The following is a 23742-nucleotide window of genomic DNA, read 5'->3' on the forward strand; positions in this document are numbered from 1 at the left end:
TCTAAAGATGTAATGAAGAAGGTCACATATTCTTCATGAAAGTAAAAGGGTATCAAGGATGTAGGATATCTTCATAAGATACCATCTACAAGATCTAGGAAGGAAGATAATCATCATCGTTCTAAATGATAGGCAAGGTAACAAATATCCATGAACAAGAAGGTTTCAACAACTTGTGGTTTCTATGCTAGATAGAGAAAGATAAGTTGATGGCAGAAATATTGAAGGTTAAAAGAACTCAACCATGTGCAGAAAGGAAAGGCAAGGTTGGTCCTCAAGCAAGACAAAATAACTATAGTTAAGACTCAATGCTATAGAAAGATTTTTGAAGCTCATATCATTGAAAGATGGAGGAAGCTGAAGAAAAGGGCCAAGGAAAGAGGGAGTAACAAATCTCTCCTACGAGTAAGATAGTATCCCTCACAAAAGGTTCCTATCATAAGCTCCTAAATCTTGTGTTGAAAGATATGACAATGATAATAAGATGCATCATGGCATCATGAAAGCATTAGAAACAAGAGTTCGTAACATCTTCATAAGGATCATGAAGGACAAAAATCCATGGCAGACAACATGTAGGATATATAGCTCTTGGGAACCTCAGTGGACATTAAAGGAAAGAAAGGAGTCATCTAAGGCTCATCATACATCAAGTAAAAAAGGAAACATCTGCCAGTTGGGGATATACAAGATCCTCAAAATTCTCTGATCGAATCCTCATCGTAGGGTTCACTAATCTAGAGAGGAAGCAAGTGTTTCAACAAGAACTCCAATGTATGGAATCCATGAGATGATGATATGACATGAAGAAGATCAAGGGATTGAAGATATTTTCAATCAAGGAAGCTGTTGGAAGAAGCCTCGATGACCTGAAGGTAAAATAAGGTATGTATGATTGTGTTTAATATTATAATGTCATGTCATATGGTTGCAGGTAACATGGATCATTGCTTCTATCTTAAGAAGCATGATCAAGAGAAAAAGGATCTCCTCCTCTGAAAGGATGTAGGAAGGCATAAAGTCACACTAAGATGAAATTGACATAATATGTCCTGATATGAAGTATGAGGTGGCTGACTACAATTAAGAAACTCTGATTGAAAGCTCGTGGAATGGAATGAGTAAGGAAGGAAGAGATCGTGAGATATGCAACCATGATGAAGGCAATCAACATCCAATAAACCAAGAAGATTTGACCAGGAAATCTCCCAGAAGGATATGAAGACTGATGAAAGTATGAAAAAGATGGAGACCCTTGACAATGGATATCTTTGGGAGATGTGTCAACATGAATGCAGGATGTTGATGCCTACAGGAAGATGTCACGATGAAGAGCCATCTAGTAACGTACAATTTGATTTAATGTTATGTTTTGATTTCTTGAATACTATCTGGATGAGTGCATGCATGGCTACTGGAACAAGAGTTGTAAGTACAAGAACAACTGGCATTCATGTGGTGGATGGAAATTCTTGAAAGAAGCATGATGGGAAAGAAGTAGCTATATGACGAAGGTTCTAGACTTTCCATAAAGAAAGGAATGACATGACGAACCAAGAAGGAAAGTGATTGATGGATGATGCCCTACAAGAAAGAAGCTCAACTGAATTTTATGACATGAAGGAGAGAAGTTGATCAAGCAGCTAAAGGGCCCACAAAGAAAAAGTTGCTGATATATAGAAGAGTCCCTCGCTAAGAGGGAGCTCTGCTAGGTCCCTGATCAAGAGGGAGTTTGAATTAAGATCACCCCTGATTACAAAGGAGTGACAATTGTGTTTTTCCAATTCATGTGTCATGCACTAGACTAGGACTAATAGTCGTAAGTCTAGATGAAGGCCATGAATGGAAATGTAGATACATGGTAGACACAACATTCTTGTCTTCACTTGGGAAGAACGAATGGGACGATTGGGTCATCATCTGGCATTTGGTACTCTTTGAGGATGTGTAGGGCATCCAAGACAAGAGTAGGCAAGAGGACCGATATTCTTTGAGGGCTAGGAACCCAAGATAAAAATAGTCCTAGAAGGTCATACTTAGTGAACACCTGGGTGGGTATGTACCTTGAGAGACAATGATGAAGGTATCTATAAATCATTGGTCTCGCGAACATTGTAGCTCATGGTCTCGTGGAGAGATGGAGCTATTAGTCAAGGCCTTGCACTATGACAATGCTGATTGATATGATGCTATACAGATGGGATTACCAATCCGATTCTTCTTATGAGAAATTCTTCAGATTGAGAATGACCAAGTACCATTTTAAATACCTCCTTAGTTAAGAGGGAGTGTTGAAGAAAGTGTAACTAGGTCGGTATTTACAAATGTAACTTTGATCTTTGTACTTGTCAAGAAAAATAAATATTATTCTTGTAAATTATAAGAATGAGTTTCTTGCTCATTCCATAGGTCTAGGAAAGTCACAGAGTCAATGACATGTGTAAAGAGCTCTTCTGGAGCATATATGAAATGTGTACAAGTCTAGAACAAACCTCCAAGACCAGCACAATCTTCCAAGACAAGCACGAAGAAGTCTGCTTGCAAAACGATGGAGAAAACAATTTAGTCGGCCTCAAAATGAATTTTAATAACAAGTTGGCTCAGGAATAGGGACACATCGGTTCACCCTAACATGTTGGCTTATTTGTAGAGACATAACTACTATAAATAGGTGTGTAGGGTCACCATAGAAAGGAAGATTCTCGCATATCTCTGAAACTGTGGAGGATGACAGAGGCACAAAGCTTTGTATGGGTACAAGGCAGAGATCCACAGTACAGGAGACAGAATTTTAGATTCCTCTGTAACTTCAGTGACGATTACAATGTCTCAATGCAAGACATTACAGTGGTGTGTATCTTTGTGTCTCGGCCTCATTGTCACAGTCTTGAAATACTGAACGCAGTCATGACAAAAACACAAGTCACTGTCTCGGTGATCTCTTGGTAATATTCTCTCGGCCTAATTGTGATGAAGAAGGATTATGATGATCCCACAATAGTGTACACTGTCTCGACACACTTGTTTTGAAGATACACTCTCGGTATAATGATAAGGAAAAAGATCTTGGTGAGCCTACAGGAATACTCTATGTCTCGACATAATCATATAAACACAGTCATGAGGAAGGCATAACTACAGGGTCACTATCTCAGTGCAATGCCCATATATACATATCTCAATATAGATCTTGTTATAATGGCATTGATCTCAGAAAAGGCACGATAGTGATCTCAAGGTGCAGTAATAATCTCAGTAAAGAAGTGCAGATGAAGGTACAACAATGATACAAGTGTAATGACCTTTGTAATGCATAAAGTTGACCTCTGTATAGCAGCAGTAATGAAACTGATCTTAGAAGCGACAAAGAAGAGTATTGGTGCCTTGGTCTTGGAGTGGCTTGATAGGTCAAGGGTCATGGTCTTGGTATTTGTCAATTGGAATCTCTATAAGAAGAATTTTGTGCGGGTTTTCCTCTCAAAGAGTGAGAGGTTTTGGCCGTGGCAGAAAGCCAACATCGTGTGTTCTCATCTCTTTGCTTTTGGTAACTATTTGATGAACTAAGAAGATACATTCTAATAATGAGAGAAGATTACACTAATAAGAAAAAGAACCTCACAAATAGTTATCATGATAAGAAGAATCTCATCAACTTCATTTGCCCTAGATTCTTCAACACATTTCACATGGATATATTTTATTATTTGTTAGGTGGTTGTAGTTACATGGCATAGTTTTCTAAGGTGCACCTCTTTTAGGTGCTTTCTCATCTTTTTGGCATGGATATTTTAGCTACACTAGTCATCTTTTGACCTTTCATGAGAGAGCGATTTTTCCCCCAAGGAAAAATCGTAATTTTCATTGATTTAGTTGAAAATTACATACTGTAGATGCTAGAAGCATATGTTGTATGAGTGGTCAGAGCCACTATCTGTGATGTTCCGTCCAAAAAATATATCTCTCCCAAAGTTGGGAGACTGTTAAATAACTACATATGATATTTTCTTGTAAAATATAGACATGAGATGTACAGAGCAAAAAAGATTAAATACATAAAAAATCAGATAATGTTGATTTGGGGTAGCATCGGATGTGCTCTAGCCACGAAAATTGGTGGAGAGGATAAAGAAGATGAGATCTCCAAGGCCCAGAAATGGTTGGGCAGAATCTAAACGGTTTGGGAGATATTAAAATAGTTAATATTTTTTATTGATTTCCTAAGTCTTAACTTAGGAAAAATAAAATATTAATGGGTATTAATATAAAACTGGGTTAGAATGGTCCAAAAGTCATGGATTAAGCCAAATCTAATCTAAGCTGTTGATTAAGAGATTTAATCTTGGCCATTGATGTACCAACGAGAAAAGTATAAGTGGAGGTTTGAGGGTCAGTTGGAGAACACATCGAGAGAGATCAAGAACTCAATTTTCTGGGGTATGGTTTGCTGAGGAAATTGAGTGAGTGATCAGAGTTGCAGCTAAGGGCCAGTGAATACATAGCAGAGAGGCAGAGTTAATACCAGGAGGATCAACGCAGAGCCAGGAGAGGGATGCAAAGCCAACTAGAGGCCACACAGAGGCATCCAGGAGTTGTGCAGAGCCAGAGAGGGCCAGCGTGTGAGACACAAAGGGTCCAGGGGCTGACGTAGAGGCTCTAGAAGCTGACGCAGAGCCTAGAGAGGCTGACACTTGGCTAGAGAGGCTGACGCAGGGCCTAGAGGCAGCGCTGGGAGCATTTTGTTGGACAAACTAAGCGCTGGAGAGTCGTATAGGGTGATGCAGTCCCTATCAGAGTGACTCAGAGCAACAAAAGCTGCATTGTTGTTGTGGGATCATTCATTTGGTGTTTTAGCCAAAATATCTTTCTCCGACTGAGAGGTACCACTGCCGAGGGCATTCTCTGTTGGGTGAGCCATTTCTGGCACTTAGGTTGTATTCTGAAACTGCATAATAATAAAACCCTCTGAATAGTTGCACCGGTTTTCCCGCATTGGGTTTTCCTAGGGACATTAGTCCAAAAACCACGGTGTCACTTGTGTGCTTGTTTACTTTCAGTTGATGATCCGTATGTGTTGATACTGTACTTGTATTTATTTTCAGTATTTACATGGTAAATAACTTGTTAAGTAATTGAACAAGTAGGGAGAAATAAATTAGATAGTACAGGAAGAATTTCGAACGGGTTAAACATAGAAATTCCAACAGATAAGATAATAAAATCAGGGCCTGTTGGCCCCATTTTGTTATTGATCCTCATATGGCTGATGATAGTAGCTGAAGTAGTCTTGATCTGACTGTTCTCGATCAACCAAAGCCCTCGTGGCTGGTGCGAGGCCTCTTTGGATAGTTGGTCAGAAATTTGATTGCGTTCCCTATATATATGATGACAAGAGATATAATCAAAATGTGTTTTCAGCATCATAGTTTCATCCAAAATATGCCGGAGTGTGTGAATGTGACATGCAGATTGATGATTAAACTAGTTTATGATTAGTTTAGAGTCACCAAAGATCTGTAATCGGCGACATCCCTTCTCAAGTGCAAAATATAATAAATGATGAAGAGAAATAAGTTCAACAAAATTTATTTGTCCCATCCCCCCAGAGAGAGCGCCTTTACATAGGCAAATATGTTATATTTTTTGAGGTGGTTGTGGAGGGATTTTATTGAGAGACGTGTGAATTGCATGCATTTACTTGGTCTTCTTACTATATTTGAGCACATCCTTGAAGGGCACATCTGTGGAGACATTTCTTGCTATTTTTGGAGTTTTGTTAGGGAGCATTCTTGTAGGAGGATTATTTTATCTCTCTTGCACCTTGTGGGGTGCACTTTGTATCATTTGGTTAGAGTAATGCGAGAATGTTTCTCATCTTACTGTTGTTGTTGTTGTGTTAACCTTTCATCTAATAAACCAAATTTTTGCTAGATGGACATAGGCATACTTACATGACAATTCTTGAGTATGGCACCTCTAGGCTTTCAAGATAATTTTAGGCTATAAAAATCAGCAAGCTAAGGATGATTTGTGGTATGCATACCAGCCCTATTGTCTTACATTTTCATGCACTCACACTCTTTAGGCTATACTTCCTTGACTCCACTTGCTCAAGTGTGATTAGGCACTTGGTATTGGGGTTTCTTTCCTCAACCTTTTTTCTCACATCGCTCATTTTTCCATGTAAACTACATCCATATTGCTTAGGCTTATTCTTCACTAATCACCTTGTGCCTCCACTCTATACCCTTAGCAATCCTATCCTTAGGGAAGCCCCTGTTTAGTTGGAGAAGAGCCAACTAAAAGTGAGAGAAGGAGCCATTGTGGTGACAGTGGATAGCTTTCATGAGTTGCACAAGTTTAACCCCTTGATGCTTGGGACTTAACATCATTTGTGGGTGCTGGATTTTGTGTTATATGGAGCATGTTCAGACTGATCTGTCCACTATTCTTCAGGGGTGTCTTGACAAGCATGCAATGTTGTTAGGTGACTTTGGATGTATGATTTGTTCTTCACTTAGTGGTATTTGGCATTGCTTGAGAGTTTCTACTTTATTTGATCCCTGGAAGCTTTGATGCAAATATGTTTTCAAAAATGAGGTTAGCTCTTTGTTTGCCTTTTGCCTTTTGTGGACAAAAGATGTATACATTTAGTTATTGGTAAAAGGGTTTATGTTGATCAATGATGCCAAGATGTTAGACTTTGGTTGTAAGAACCAAACACAATTTAAACCACTAATTTCTACATAATTTACCAATTTAATTCACATATACATACCTGGTTTCCGAGTTTGACGTCAATTCCATGCTGATGTAGTCCCAATTGCTCCCGATACCAAATGACCAGATCCTCCCAGCCAAGATGAGCACAACCCTGGGTACCCAACTCCAAAATACTTCCCAATTGGAGTATTTTGGCCGTTGTGCCCAAAAGCTTCAAGAATAATTACTCAAATCTCAAGTCTTGAATCCAATATCTAGCTCTAAATCGAATCTCCAACTCTGATTCAGATCTCCCGTTTTCCTTCCGGTCTTTCTTACCAAAAACCCCCCTTTTCTGGTGTCTCTATATGCTTGGGATAAATACCTTTCCTTGGCGGTCACCGCCCTCTTCCACCGACCTCATCAGATTTTATTTGGCAGATATAAATTTTACATGTAAAGGGAGGTGAGGATATGAATATATATCCTACTGTGTTTGACATATTTTAAACATTAATAATTTTATCTTTTATAAAATTTTAATTATAATAACAAAGTCAATAGATATATATATATATATATATATATATATATATCAAATGTTTATTATATTAATTTAAAAACTTTAACTTATAAATATATGTTTATATACATATATATATTAACAATAATTAACTTATAACTTTAAACTCTATAATGATCAATATTTATATTAGAATGATTGGAATTGTAAATTTTATTTAACAAGCTTATAAGTACAAAGTACTTCATATGTATCTTTTGAGTGTCGGATTTTAGGTAATATCTCTTTTCTCAATAATTTAGCTGTTTAACCCCCTTTTCTTTCATTTAAACATTTTTCTTGATCATTTAATCAGTATACTAGCGCAAGGCATGTGATACATGTATATATAACTATCATATGCATGTCTCGTATGCCTGCTAATATTCATATGGAGCGCATGATTCAAGATGCGCTGTTACATTGGTGCCCTATTCATATTTTATTTCTGTGTTGTGCTTGTTGCCTTAACGAAGAAGGATGTAAATACTGTTGTATATGTGGAAATTCCAAGCCTGACGTGGCTAAAGTCCTTATCATCTCAATTAAACAAGTAATTGCTGAATTTAACTAGTTTGGGAATGAATTTCAGACAATAGCATAAAACACACAATAGCTAGAGATTAGATAGTGGAAGCATAAAATCAATTTCACACATAAACAGGTATTTACTCCTTCAAATCATCTTTCCATTGATTTGAAAAACTTGCAAGGAAACCTCCACAAGCTACCAAAACCAAGTAGCTGCACGGTTACCAAAAAATCACTCTAAACTTGTGCTGTATGATCTGCCGAGAAGTATGGCGTGCTGGAAAATCAACAAAACAATAGAAAACTTCTGTATGCTCATGTTGTATGACAATATGGATCTGTTAACGAACTGGACGATTGCTGCATGACTTTGCTGTACGGATTCTGTAGGACTGTACAGATCTGTACTACCTGCTACTGTATTGTATGACTTGTATAGTCTCCCCGAGAAAATACAGTCTGCTTGCTACATGAGAACACCCCTTTCTTGGCTGCTCTCTCTCTCTCTCTCCATGTCTCTCAACCTGCTCAATTGTTTATGTGTGTGAAGTCTCTATCTTGTCCTATATTTATATTTTTAGCTAAGACCAAGGCCTTAATCTATTTTAGAGTTTGCTTCTAGCCTAGGTCATGTATGCATGGGTTACTGTTAATTTTAGGTATGTTCTATGCTTAGAGCAATTTATTTCAATTTCCACAGTTAGCTCAATGTCTTTTCCAAATTAGCAATCACATCAGCATTAAAGTAAACTGCAGATAGAACATAAACATAAATCGCAGAAGACAAGCCAAGACAAGTGGACACAAGATGTGGCGCTAGCCAGGGACAAACCCCAATGTGGGGAAACCCTTGATCAATTCTTCTTATATGTTCTTCAATAGTTCAACAGAGAGAGAGAGATAGTACGTTTACAACAGAAGTCAACACTTGAAGAGCATAGATCATCTCTAAGAAGATGATACATGAGATTAGTTGAAGACATGCTGCTTCAACTGATTCTCCAAGGTGACTCTTTCACCTATCGTTGTGCTGCATTTCGTCATCATGCTGCACCTCATTGCACTGCACCATGCTACACCCATCGTCACTATGCTGCATCTCATCATGCTTCATTAATCATGACTGTACCCATCACTGTATTGCATTATGTGCCATTGTTGCACCATGTTGCCATACTGACCTATGCGTTGGCTGCATCTTGCTTGCTTGTTGTCCCTTGCTTTCTTTTTGCATGCTAGATGCTTGTTGTTGCATGCTAGATGCTTGTTGTTGCATGCTAGCTGTAACATTGCATGCTTGCTGTATTTGCTGCTAAGTACCATACAACTGTCCCAATGTTGGTTAGTTGTCCCTTGCATGCTGTTGTTTTGGCAGTTCTCGGCAGTTTTGGCAGTTCCCACTGTTCCCGGCAGTTCCGGTAGTTCCGACTGTTCCTAGCAGTTCCGACAATTCCGGCAGTTCCGACAATTCCGGCTATTCCCGACACTTTCGGCTTCTGCCCTCTGCGTCAGCTTTCCTGACTGTTCCTACTATTCCCGGCAGTTCTAGCAGTTCCGGCTATTCCCGGCTGTTCCCGGCAGTTCCGACAGTTCCGACAATTCCTGCTATTCTTGGCAGTTCCGGTAGTTCCCAATAGTTCCGGCAGTTCCGGCTATTCCTGACAATTCCGACAGTTTTGGCTTTTCCTGGCAGTTCCAGCTTCTGCCCTTTGCGTCAACGTTCTCCCCTATTCTGGCAGTTCCGGCTGTTTCGGTTTCTGCTCTCTGGATTATGGCAGCGTTATCCCTTAGGATCTCTCCTCCTACTAAAACCCAAAGACAAGTAGAGAGGAAGAGATCCCAAGTGTGTTGAAATGACTTGAAGGCCACTTCTATTTATACTAAAACATTGAGCACAAGTGGGGTTTATTTGGTTGCTGGCCGACCTTGACGAATTGTTCCATAACACAAATAAATTCATATCTCCATGAATACTTATCAAAATCGGATGATCTTTAGATTAATCCTACACCTCTCGATGAGAGGGATCCAAGAAAAATATCAGCTTCCATTAATAAGATGACCCACATGGAGTTTGGCCCTCATTGCCAATTTTAATAGTTACATTTTCTTTTACTTAACTGCTAAATACAAGACTCTTTTTTTTTACTAAAGTGAATTACAAAATATAATTTCGTTTTGAAAATAGAATTATTTTTCGAAAACAGAATTACTTTTCGAAAATATCTCTAAAAACTAGTATTTTCACACTGAATCTATGTGGAAGTTACTGTCTGAGCTATAATTCTCATTAGTATATACCTTTCCACCTTATATTTCCTTTCAATGTAAATTTTTCCTTTTAAAGTATTTAAAAAAAATTGACATGATAACAAAACTCAAGTCAATATTGTACACTAACACAATTCATAATTGACCCCTGATTGGGAGTTCATCATGGACAATTTATTTTCTTCAGGGTTTATTCTTATTAAACCTTGTCCAATTAGTACCAAGCAAGTTACTGTTTGACATTCTTTCATAATACCATCTTTGGTAATTGTGGTTCTAATGGTCCAAAAAATAAAATTTTTAATCAATTTACTGTGATTGATATCTGTAATAACTTGCAACTCATGCATTTTTGTTGTAAAATTTGTAATCGCTAGGAGGCAGCTATGCTCCTACGTCTGTGTTTATCTTCTGCAATATCATAGTCAGCTTAATTTCCGTCAACAGTTCAGCTTCATAGGGATATGAATAGCATATCTGCATACAATCAATGATAAAGTTTTGCACAGATATTTGATCGTTGAACAATGCTCTTCTTTGGGATTTTAGTTAAGTATATGCCTGAGCATGACTCTACCTATAATTCTAGAAAGCCATGATTCCTTGTAGGCAAATGTACTCTACTATTGATTAACTTGAATGATATGTTACCTTTTAAAATAATCATATTGTATTGTAATTCCATATGACAGCAAAGTTCAAACATTTTGGATGAAAGCATATTCACATTTTTGTTGTTGTTTTTCAAAATAATGTGGAGCAGACACTGATGCGTGCAATATCATGCCCACCATTATCAAATTATCGCGTATGGTGGTCTCTTGGCGATAGTAAATATGCAGGAACTGCCCTTTTTGTAAAACATCAATTTCGACCACTCAAAGTGGCATTTTCACTTGATCAGACAGGATCATCAGGTACTTCCTGCCTGAAAGTCGTCATTTTATTTGTTAATTTTTGTATGCAATCATTTAATAACTAGTACAGTTCGAATTGCAGACATGGGTAATTTTATTATACCTCTATATGTACCTAGTCTGTGGGGGAAGAAAGTGAAATATAGATTTTGTATTCTCTGTGGGTGGGTACCATGTCCAAAGAATTACTCTTTCACGTTAAACACCATATATTTTCTCAGTGTCTGCTTGAGAATGTCATCTCTGAGATGTATCTGTCATCCAGATATAAGGTCAAGTATGGACACTCACACAATCTTCATCTGATATTATCCAAAAGTAGGTAGTGTGTAGAAACAACAGTTCTAGAGTAATTTACATGAAACGCAGGAACCCAGTAGCTAAATCACTCTTTTATGAGCCAGTACAAACTTCAAAGTGAACAAATTGATGAGTATGACAATGACTGTAAATTTGTGGATGGCTCTGACTAACAAGAACAGAATGAGTAACCAAAATTATTCCATTTATAGAGTAAAAGCGTAATATATGAGGCCAAGGAGAAGGAAATAGGTTCATTATCAAGGGTAAATGCATAAACTATTGGGGATTTCCTTTTATTTGTATCACCTACCTAGTCTGCTTATGAGAAACCTTTCGACATGATTATCATTCTTCTCCAGTACATTACCAAACTGTGAGGTATGTTTGATGCACTTAAATACTCTTTTTGCTGCATTCCATTGTGTTCTCTTGGAACAATTTCAAAACCTTTATAACATTGTAATTGCAAAAGTTATGTTTGGTCTAGTTGTGGTAAGATATATCAATTCTCTTACAAGTTGATGATAAAGCAATTCATTAAGTACCTCAGATTTATCATCTTTCAAAAGTTTTAAATTTTAATTGGTGTTTTGCTGGGATTACAATATTTCATTTTGAACTTTTCTAACAATTTCAAAACATACCATGTCTGTGAGATGATATCCGGTTTGGTTGTTGCTTAGCTTCAATGCCCAAACAAAATGTAACAATCCCAAGTTAATCATATCAAATAATAATAATAGCAAACTAGGGTAATATTTGCATTGGTTGGCCATCTTAATGGTTTTCGTCAACTATTTATTTAGGGTTTGAGATATCATTAATGATGAGCTTAAGAACCTCCTAATAATGATCCCAGCATGTGGATTGAAACATCGAAAAAATTAACTATGAATGCAGTTCCACTCTCTTCACTAAAATACTCTATTGCATAATAGCAATGAATAATTTAATGTCCATCTTTTCCTTCATAAAATCAAGTCATGACTACTACTTGTAATTATTAAGTCATCAACATGTACAACTATAATGATAATTTCCTCTACTTTTTCATTTATATTTTTTTACACACATTTTTTTTTGTATACAAGTTACTATCGTAATCATTTCTTTTGAAATTTCTTGATTTAAGATACTTATTAATCTTTTTATATCATGCTCGAGGGGCTTGTTTTAATCCAAACAAGGCCTTCACTGACCTGGGTACTAACTTTTCTATACCATCAATTGCATCTCTTTCGAGCTGCTCCATATACACTTGCAATTCCCCATTTAGGATTGCTCTTTTAACATCCATTTGGTGTACCTACCTTTGATTTGAATTGTGCTGCAAGAGCTAACAACGTTTTGGTTGTGATTAATTTTTAAGGAGGAGCAAACGTTTCCTCATAAATTATAATCAATTCCTTCCTTTTGTGCATATCCTTTTTGCAATTGGCCTGGCATTTTTTTATAGAATGATTTGATTTGAACTTTGTGTGATGTATCCAATTATGGTCTACATGTTTCTTACTTGGGGGTAATTCAACTAACTTCCAAGTATTGTTTTTCATCAAAATATCATATTTTACTTGCATTGCATCTCTCCATGCTGTTTTCAAACAGATTTATTAAAATAATCTGGATCATAATGGTGCACAACTTCACTCATTCATGCAAGATTTACCTATGTAGAAATTTCCATCCCTAGGAAAAAAGTACACCAGCCCCATTTTATTAGGATGCAAGAAAGAAAAAAAAAAGTTTTTATTTATTTATTTATTTTTTATTTTTATAATAACGATGCAATCGTAAGAAAAAAAGAGTTTAAAAAAAAATTAACTCTTTTTTCTTAGGATGCAATCTGATTGCATCCTAAGAAAAAAGAGTTAATTTTTTTTTAAACTCTTTTTTTCTTACGATTGCATCGTTATTATATATATATATATATTTTTTTTTTTTTTTGTTTTTTGTTTTTTGTTTTTTCTTTCTTGCATCCTAATAAAATGGGCTGGTGTACTTTTTTGACTGTTGTCCTTATGATCTCAATTAAACAAATAAATTACTGAATTTAATTCACAAACTAATTTCAGACCATAGCATCAATCACGCAATAGCTGGAAAAGTAAATAGCGGAAGCATAAATCAATTTTACACATGTATAGGTAAATTCTCCTTTAAAATAAGCTTTTCATTCCTTATTCAAAGCTTACAAGGAAACTTCCACAAGCTGCTAAAACAATAGAGGCAATATTACAAAAGCTCACCTCAAACTAAGTTGTATGACCCATAGGGCATGTACAACCTATGCAGAAAGGAAAGACAATAGTTGTACGACTGTTGCACAGATTTCCTACAACTGTACGGATTTGCTATACAACTGCCCTTTGAATTTGCTGAGAAGCTGCACCTCATTCTTCTTCTTCTTGTGCACTATTTTCTCTCCTTTGGCTGCTCAAAATGCTCAATTATTTGACTGCATTATGCTTTTTTTATCTCATTTTATTTATGCTTTTTTAAAACCCTAATCTCCAAAGCTAATTTTATCTTGAGATGTGCAGTTGAGATTAAATCTAGACTAAGTCATGAATGCATTAAATTCACTTTAATAGACTCAATTGAAAAACATAATATATTTCACTTTATTCTAACTTCTAAGTGAATTACAAAATAGAATTAGTGACACTATTTCAAAGTGATCACCATTGAAATGTCTCGAACCACTTTCTGCATGTTCACATTGAATCTGTGCAAGAAGTTCCTGCTCAAGCTACATTTTTCACCAACCTATTGTGGTGATTTTGTTTTTCTCTCTCCTTGTTGTATTTCATATTGTTTTGCAGCTTGATGAGTCTGATAAAATCATTTTGGTCTTTTAGGAGATGGACTTTCATTGTTTGGAGACTCACTACCATCTTATTCTTCGAACTCTATAGTGTCTTCCTCCATTTCTTTGTCCTCTTCTCTTTTGGATGCCTTGATTTTGTTATTATCAAATCTTAAAAGGTGTCTCCCCCTTGCTAGACATGCTCCACATACATATTTATCTTCCACAATGTTAGTGTTACCCACCAAAAGAGGGGACCCCTAGGAGAGCTTCTTTCCTAGTCATCTTTTTCAGCCAGCAGTGAGCAACCCTTGAGATGTGCCTCTTTATCTCCGCTCCCTGTACCAATTATATGTTTCCTCGCCCATTTGTTGAGAGCATATGTTAGAAGGTGGGCAATCGGACCCAAAAAGTATGCTTTTCATTGTGCAATCATGTGCTTAAGCTTGTTTTTCTTTGGGCATGGATTATTGGGTGGCTTGGAAGAAGGAAGGGCTTTGACTGTGGTTTTGTTCCCTCACCTTAAATGGAGGGTTAATCTTTTATCCTAGTTCTGTGGGATCTCCCCTATTGGCTTATGGCTTTAGGAAGGGCACTACTTGGGAAACCTCGATTTTGGTAGTGTGGTCTTGTTTTCCCGTTCCACATCTTTCACTCCCCTCCACACATTACAAACCCTATTTCATCATTTTCCTTCTTTGGACCCACATGACCACTAGGTCCACAAGGCACTAGCACACCCCTTACCCTTGTCCACATATCTGGGTCGAGCCTGGAAATGTCGCTGTGCAGGTTGATGCAACTAAAAAAAGAGTTGAAAGCATATCATGGCCATAAGCAAGAAACAAAAGAAAATAATATTATAAAATGAAAAAGATAGCCGGGACATTAAATAACACGTGGGCAAAAGCCAAACATGAGATTTACCCCTTATCATGGCCATCACCCATGGTTGCTAGGGCCCCATGGGTACCCCACATCATTAAGGAACCCATGCACACCACAGCCCTTGGTGGGCGAAAAACTGCTCCACCTTAAGGTGGTAATAATTGCTTTACGTCATACATAACATGCTCTAATTTCTTAGAGCCCCAAGCAGTAATACAAAGACAAATCAAGAAAAGGAAAAAGGAAAAGTAAAGAGGGGTGGAAAAACAAAGGTTAGGGAAATTGATGTATCGACGATTGCTCCCTCCTACATCTATATATGCAATATGTGGATATCCCTCATTATTGCTATCCTTGTACCAATGGCATTTGGCCTCGAGACCCCTGTGACCCCTTCTATTACATCATTATTCATATGCCACTTATCAATCGAGGGATGTACTAAGGACTTGTCTTTCATAAAATATCTTGCCCTAGGTGTTGCTCCAAGAAGGAAAACTCTAGTTTCTTCTCCCTCAACTTGGGGACTTCTTTGAAGGGTGTATGAGCTTAGTACTTGTAAGTTGTTGAAGTATAACTCAAGAAGCCTTTTCTCTTGGGCCATTGAAAAACCTCAAAACCTGAGCTCTTGTGCCTTCTTTTGTAAGGATTTTCTTAGAGAGCGATTTTTTTTTGAAGCTTTTTACCTTTATTGAGCCTCTCTTTTGAAGGAGCTCTAGCTTGATCACTTTGTGCCCTATACTGTTATGAATAATAATAATAATAATAATACAAATAATGTAAAACAATAATATTAATAAATAATGATTAATTAACTAGTAATTAGTTAATGAAGAGGTATGTCCCTAACGACATTACCATTGGTGAAGAAGTATCTTCCTAGGGTATATAAGCAGGCCCTCACCTTCATTGTAATCATCTCATCGTTTCTTTTATATAATATTCAATATACACTTACTTGTCCTACAATGGATGTCTTTGTCTTCGAAGTATTCTGAAGATTATTGTTGCGTATACGAACCTTGTTCGTTACATTGGTATAAGAGCTATTTGATCCTCTGGCCGCTTAACTGCTACACAGAGCTGTGTTCTTCGATTCAGGTCCTTGGTCGTCAAAATACGTCAACCTTGTTGCCCTTGAATCGTTTCGTACAAGTGTTGGAGATTCTGCATCTTGTAGTCAGGCCTTTGGCCATACATAAAAAAAGAAAAAGAAAAAGAGTATATTAGAAAGAAAAAAAAAATCCAAAAAAAAATCAGATTTATTTTATTTATTATATATATATATATATATATCATATATATATATCATATATATATATATATATATATATCATATATATATATATATATATATATATATCATATATATATATATATATATCATATATATATATATATTAAAAAAATCAAAACAAAAAATAAACGACTTACCTAGCCTTGTGTGCAACAACCATAAGGCCTCTATTATTAGCCACGCAAACCACTTGATGGACCATCGCCTCTACTGTTGCTCCCATAGTTCCGATAGCTCGCGTCCACTACAACGAATAAACCTGTTAACCACCGAACACCGACTCGTTTTCCACTCGTCATGACTTCTTTGACCAAGCCGCCATTCCTGTAATTCGCTAGTTCGCTAAATGCCGCATTGATCCCTTAACAACTCTCCGACTGCCGTCACCATTCCCATCTACCGTTTTTTCTTTTGCCTGCCGGCTCGTCCTATTTTGTTCCTGTCCGCAGTCTTTCTTGCCGACTCAACCATCACACCGTCCCGACCATCCTTGTTTGTGTTATTCCCTGTCTACCCGTGACATATTCCATCAACCTCGAGCTATCACTGATGGTCAAACACTCCGTTTCCTCGCATATCACCGTTCCGTTCCATTCGTAAGGGTTATAATCTATTAATTATATAGTCACGGTGGTCACATTTATGATTCATATAACATTCAATTGCTATATATAAATCAAATATATAATTAATAAGTTAAATAATTATATAACTAATTAATATTTAATTTAATTATATAGTTAATTAATTTTAATTAAAAAATATTATTATTTAAAAAAATATTTAGTTAAAAAAACAAAATTTATTAGGAGGGGTTACCTTCAAACCCAAACAGTGTAACAGGAATCGTGAAAAAATCGGAATAATCGCGATTTTGAGTCTGATCGGCGGCAGAACGAGCCGTTACGAATCTTGGCGTGTCAACTCGCGTTGACCGAGTTTAACTCGTGGTCAACGCGAGTTAGACGCGCGATTTATGCGATTCCGTTCGATTTCATCCGATTTTCACGAGTCGCGCCAAAATTCTAGGGTTGTCGCCTGTTCCCGCGTTTGCATTCCCGCTTCGGTGAATTTTTTAACAGTTTAACGGTGCCGGCATAAAATTGCATTGTTTATATTATATAACATCTGTCATTGCAGCATTCGAACCGCAGCATATCCCTGTCGACAGTCGATTCTCGAACGACGAAGCCTGTCTGTCTAAGACTCTAAGCGCATTCGAAGTTTGGAATCTGGATTCTGGAACGACGAAGCCGCGGCCCGCATTGGAACTTGGAAGCACAGTCCCGACTCCCTGTCGCGTGAAATTGAAACGCAGGTCAGCGTCACAGTTTTTCTCTTCGACAGTTCGACTGTACAGTTCAGCCTTCACCGATAGCTTGCGTCCACTGTACATTTGATATACGTTACGGTTATATCACTTCATTTTTCGGATTTGATATACGTTATATAAATATTATTATGACTTCATTTTTCAGATTGCCAGATTCCATATCGCATATACGTTATATGACTGTTAGTAATTTGTCATGGTCAGGATAGAGATGTCTTTTTAATAATCACAACAGTTTGTTCAAATTATTTCCACACAGCGGTTGGTAGTCTATTTGTCATGGGAATGGACTACATTTTTCTTTTTTGGCTAAGATTTTTGTTTTTTATTTTTTTATATATTAACAAGGTCTAGAATCTTTATTAACAAACAAGCATTGGGGGCTTCTCAAGTGGAGCGCTTATCTCCCTTGGAACAGATCCTTTAAAACTGCCAATGAAACCTCAAAATAGATCTCAAGATGAAATGCATTCTGAACGAAAGATCTCCAAACTGGCAGCAGAACTTCAACTTTCCAAATCTGAAGATACCCTTAGATGTTTTATGAAGAGTTTGTCCACAAATGAAACCAGGAAGAGTGCTCCTCTAATCACTGTGACACTGATTTGATGGTGTTTCAGATCAGCCTATAATGCTGCTGCTACAGGTCTCCATATTAATCTTACTGGTTGCTTGACTAAGGTAAAATTTAAAGGCTAGAAATTAATATGCTTTGCAATACCTTGATCATACATTTTCTGGCCTAAAGGCTGTCCTTGCAAATATGAGTCCGCATCTGCTATAAGATCCTTCCTGCAATGGCCTTAATATTCAGATGCTGGAGCTTCATTGTCATCAGGCAGCTCTTCATTCATATGTCCCTTACAGCCTTGCTATAATATAAGCAGTGAAACAGGCTTTGGTAAGATATTGACTCTAGATTGTGCAAAAACTTATGAAATTCACAATGTTGGTCTGGACTCTGCACTGTATTCATAATTTCATAACACTGTAACAGTAAGTTAGTAACTGTGCCTCAAGGACTGAGCCCTCCAACAAATCTGAGCCACAATTCTGTTCCTAGGTGACTGTTCCAAGTAGCACCTGCCACCAAGTCTGAGCTTGAAGCAGCTACAAATATGAGTGTTTTGTCCATCTGTCTTGACTCTTCATTTACTTTTTTAAATTTCTAGCATATTTTAAATTTTTGGATGATTTTTAAATTTGATTTTTTCTTGTCTTTCACAGGACTCATCTTAACAGAAGCCACAAATTAAACACAAGTTCAAAGCAACAACAATGCCGAGAGAGAAGGACTTTGCTTGGGCTTATTGTGACAGGATTCCCGGAGACCCTAGGGTCCTTTGTAAATTTTGCAAAACAAAATGCAGTGGAGGCATTTATAGATTCAAGTTCCACCTTGCAAAAATACCTGGCCATGATATAGGTATTTGCACCAAGGTTGACAAGAATGTCCAACACCAAGCAGCCTTGGCCCTTGAAATGTTAGAGCAGCATAATGCCAAGAAAGCAAAGCAAACTGCTGAAATAGGAAATGTTGGAGTTGATACTTTTTCTGTCACTAGCCCCATGTCACCTCAATCTGTTGAATCCTCAATGCCGTTCCCAAGTTTTCCACACATGCCTCAAAGCCATGCCAGTCCTTCAACTCCTTCCTTGAACACTGGAGGTGGAAACATAAACGCCTTTTTTGCTCCCCGCACAAAACCCGGTTCCCAACCTACCTTGGATGGCACTGGTTGGAAAAAAAATATCCATATTCAGGCAAGGAAGGCCATTGCTAACTTTTGGTTCTATTCTGACATACCTTTCCACTGTGCCAGAAGTCCTTATTGGCAAGCTATGATTGATGCAATTGCTAATGCAGGTCCAGGGTTCAAAGCCCCTACATCAGAGAGCCTTAGGACAGATATGTTGTTAGAGAGTGTTGAAGATGTCATGCTTCTGCTAGCTGAGTTTCGTTCATCATGGGTAGAAACAGGGTGCACCATCATGAGTGATGGATGGACAGATCAGAGGAATAGAACTTTAATAAATTTCCTTGTATCTTGTCCCGCAGGCACAATGTTTCTCAAGTCAGTGGATGCTTCAGATAAGGTTAAGAGTGCCCAACTTATCTGTGAAATGATGGAGGAAGTTGTTCAAGAAGTGGGAGAAGAAAATGTTGTACAAATTGTCACCGATAATGCAGCGAATTATATGGCTGCTGGTAGACTTTTTGAGATGAGGCACCCCACTATTTTTTGGACCTCTTGTGTTGCCCATTGCATAGATTTAATGCTTGAGGACATTGGTAAGCTTCATTGGATACATGAGGTTGTGGAGAAGGCAAAATCCATAACCAAATACCTATACAACCACACTATTGTCCTAAACACTATGAGAATATACACTGAAGGTAAAGAAATTGTTCGACCTGCAGTGACTAGATTTGCAACAAATTTCATATCTTTGCAATCTGTGGTTGAGCAAAAGATAAATCTGAAGAGGATGTTCTTGGGACCTGAGTGGATGGGATCTAAACATTCCAAGACCCCTGAAGGCATCGAAATTGTTGCACTTGTGTTTAATGATGGCTTCTGGAAAGATGCTGAAGAGATTATTGCTGTGACGGAGTCCCTTGTTAGAGTTCTCAGGTACTTTTAGTCTTTTAACTTTTTCATTTTTTAAATTTCATTTCAAGCTTCTTTTTATTTACAATGTTTCATATTTCTTTAAATTTGAATGCTTGAACTTTCAGGATGGTTGATGGTGACAAACCCGCTATGGGTTACATTTATGAGGCGATGGATCTCGCAAAGGAGGCCATCAAAAGAAGATATGGGGATGATGAGACAAAGTATATGCCCCTTTGGGACATTATAGATGCACGTTGGGATAGGCAATTGCATTCCCCCTTACATGCTGCTGGGTACTTCTTAAACCCACAATATTTTTATGATAAGAGCAAATTTAATGAGGATGGGGAGGTTGGCAGAGGACTTATGACATGCTTGGAAAGGTGCTTCCCTGATCCAGAACAACAAAATCGTGTCTTTTCCCAACTACAAGATTACAGGACACCATCTAAATTGTTTGCCTATACCAGTGCTATAAGACAAAGGTCAAAGATGTTGCCAGGTACCCAGCTTGAAGGCTTCATCAATTCATTAAATTTGTTTAAACTTTATTTTGTATGTTAAATGTTTTATTAAATTTTATTTTCTTTTTAAGTTTTTACTATTTACTAATTTGGTACTTCTAGTCTTCTACTCACAAACCCTTACCACTTGCTAGGTCTTTGGTGGCAAAACTTTGGTAGTGATACGCCAGATTTGAAGAGATTTGCCATTCGAATCTTAAACCAAGCATGCAGTGCTTCAGGTTGTGAACGCAACTGGAGCATGTTTGAGAAAATACATTCTAAGAAGCGCAACCGATTGACACAAAAGCGCTTGAATGACCTTGTATTTGTCCATTACAATCTACGACTTCGCAACAAACAAATACAAGGTGAGATTCGAGAGCTTGAATTTGAAGGTTTCATAATCTAGTTCGTACTTTAAAAGTTTAAACTTTAAAGTTCAAACTTCAAAGTGAAATTTTAATTCACATTTCAATGTCTCATGATAATGACAGGTATTGATCATTCACCAATTGACCTTGAAGAGTTAGATTTGCAAGCTACAAATGCGGCAGAATGGGTTCAATTAGATGAGCCTCCTCTTTTCAGCCTTCATGACTTGGAGAACTTTGAGAGTCAAGCAGGCGAAGGAGCGGGAGGAATTGCTTCTAGTTCTCACTCTTAAGAGTCTTAGACTCTTAGTTGCTGATTTTTTTCTGATTAGTATGCAGTTTTTTACTTTTTTGTAAACTTTTAGAAGCATATGCTTCTAAGGACTCAAAACTCAGTGCTTTGGATCATGTGTGGACTCATAACATATATGAGATACTTATTTATTCATGATATTTTGGACATCTATTGATATTATGCATTGTTTGGACATACCTTTATCCAATATTAATGAAAAATGGTTTTTTTAATTCAATATATGTGTATATTTTTATTTAATGAATTTGCCGATTTTTTCCCGATTTTTTCCCGATTTTTTCCCGATCCGATTAAAACTCTTCGCTCTTTTGCCTCGCCGATTTATTGCCGATTCCGAGTCTGGTAACATTGAACCCAAAGCTCTTTGACGAATGCAAATGGAGTCTAATTCAGAATTGAAGGAAGTAAAAATGGAGATTAGTGATGGAAGATTTCCTAAAACTTTTATGATGTGTGTTAATGCACTATTTAAAATAAAGGATCACTTGTAGGAAGGGACGTTATAATCTCTATCGATCCTACTCAGACTAAAAATTATGTTAGTATTGAATGTGCTAACCAATTAGTGATTCCTAAATTGAACATAATTGAAATAATGGATTCGATGAATAATAAAGAATATAACATAAACAATCTACAACTATGCATTGGAGACTATATTTTTGCCTCGCAATTCATTGGTAAAACCTTATTTTGCGATAATAGTGATATAATTTTGGGTTCGCCTTGGATGGAATCACTAGGGTCCTTTATCCTAAACACGAAAAACAAGTTTTTGACTTTTTCTGTAATATTCCTAATTAGCCATGGCTAATTAGAATATTCAATTTTGCTCAATTTTGCCTTCTATAGTTATTTGTAAATAAAAAGGTGAGGAAAAGGGGACATAACTCACTTTTAGAATAAAAGTCACTTCCTAGTAGCACAACGTTGTGACTTAAAGGGGAGCTAAGGGGCGCCAAAGGACCATGCAAACACTTGGAGGGACTGCGCAGATGGAAAGGGAACACGTGGCAAGAGGGGATTACGTTGGAGGAGGTGAGCCTTGGGATTGGGAGAGGCCAATGCTATAAAGGAGAGAGGAGCCCCCTCATTTTGTCATTCGATTATGAGCATTTGAGCTAGTCACTTCGACTTGGAGCATGCTCGCTGTTTAGCCTGTCTGTAGCACTGTTTAGTGCACTGAGTGTTTCCGTTCGAAGATCTCACCCTTAGCCCTGCGGGACTTCGAGTGCCTATTCGGGCAAGGTATTTTCGGCAGTCTTTTTGTTGTAGTTTTGAGCTTTGGCATTGAGGTGGAGCTGAGCATTGGAAGACTGCGCAGTCTTGAGAGAGTGGGACGCAATTCTCCTAGGAGTAGTTCCAGATTGAGGATTTGTGGAGGAGTTGAGCTGGGATATTGAGCAAGGGATCAACTCTTGCATATTGGAGTGGTTTGGCAGAGTTTCAGGTAGTATTTTGGAGGATTCTACTCAGTGGCAGCACAGGGCCTTGAGGGATTGCGTGATTCCCCAAAGTGGCGATTTTCGCTGGTCGACCATTTCAGAAAAGCTTTCTGGGTTTTCTAAGTAGGGGCGGATTCCAGAGTTTCAACATTTTTTGAGGAGGGGAACAACCCCAAATCCACATTTGGTTTCCAGCAGTAGTAGCAGCACGACAATTTTCCAGCATCATCCACGCAGAGGCCATTCCTTTGTTATTCTGAGTGTATTTCTTCACTTGCCTGGTGCAAGTCGAGCCTGTGGTGGACGCAGAGCAGGAGGAATTGATGGCAGATGATGATGGGAAGAAATTTGCGGACATGCTCCTCAAATCAGTGCAGGATCTGTCGAGGCAGATCGAGGTGATGGGGCAGAGATTCACGGCGGTGGAGGCTAGACAACGTGAGAGCCCACAAATTTTCTAGGTTGGAGAGGGATCAAGTGCATCTCACCATTTTCCAGAGCAGGGTGCCACTCAGCGTGATACTACTCAGCAAATGGCCTCACATGCCCCTACACGCTCTACCATGCCCACTTTTCTAGGAGTAGACAAAGGGGCTGGAGCTCAGCAGGAGGTAGAGCCCGGTCACATGGGCGATTATTTTGCAGAGTACCAGGCCTATGGGCAGGAGTTCAAGGACGCTCTCTCATTCAGAGACTTTGTTCAGCTCCAGCGGGATAGTAGACCCCACGACCATCACAGACGACACCAGCATTATCACGATGGAGACACCCAACGCACAGCTAGTAGATTCCACTTGCCTATGTTTGATGGTTCATCAAATAGTTCGGCAAGGTCTTGGGTGGAGAAGCTGGACATCTATTTCCAGCTTAACAAGATGT

The 23742-nt window shown here is 37.9% G+C and overlaps 2 protein-coding genes across 4 annotated transcripts in view; both read left to right on the top strand.

The window, feature by feature from the left end:
• The window catches only part of LOC149205655 (DNA-(apurinic or apyrimidinic site) endonuclease-like), a 350957-nt gene that overhangs the window by 119539 nt on the left and 207676 nt on the right, over positions 1-23742 (top strand). For all 3 annotated transcript variants that reach the window (XM_089393520.1, XM_089393522.1, XM_089393521.1), the window contains exon 3: positions 10827-10980. In XM_089393520.1, coding sequence (XP_089249646.1) covers positions 10827-10980 — 154 coding nt within the window. The remainder of the gene's footprint in view (positions 1-10826; positions 10981-23742) is intronic.
• Positions 19085-21572, top strand: LOC149205656 (uncharacterized). Its single transcript, XM_089393518.1, has 4 exons — positions 19085-20243; positions 20348-20727; positions 20884-21099; positions 21226-21572. Exons 1-4 carry the CDS (start codon positions 19090-19092, stop codon positions 21393-21395), a joined length of 1920 nt encoding a protein of 639 aa, XP_089249644.1. The 5' UTR covers positions 19085-19089; the 3' UTR covers positions 21396-21572.

This window comes from Pinus tabuliformis, chromosome 1_2, assembly GCF_031772625.1.
Source record: "Pinus tabuliformis cultivar Carrire ecotype Pingquan chromosome 1_2, CPIR1, whole genome shotgun sequence".
NCBI lineage: Eukaryota > Viridiplantae > Streptophyta > Pinopsida > Pinales > Pinaceae > Pinus > Pinus tabuliformis.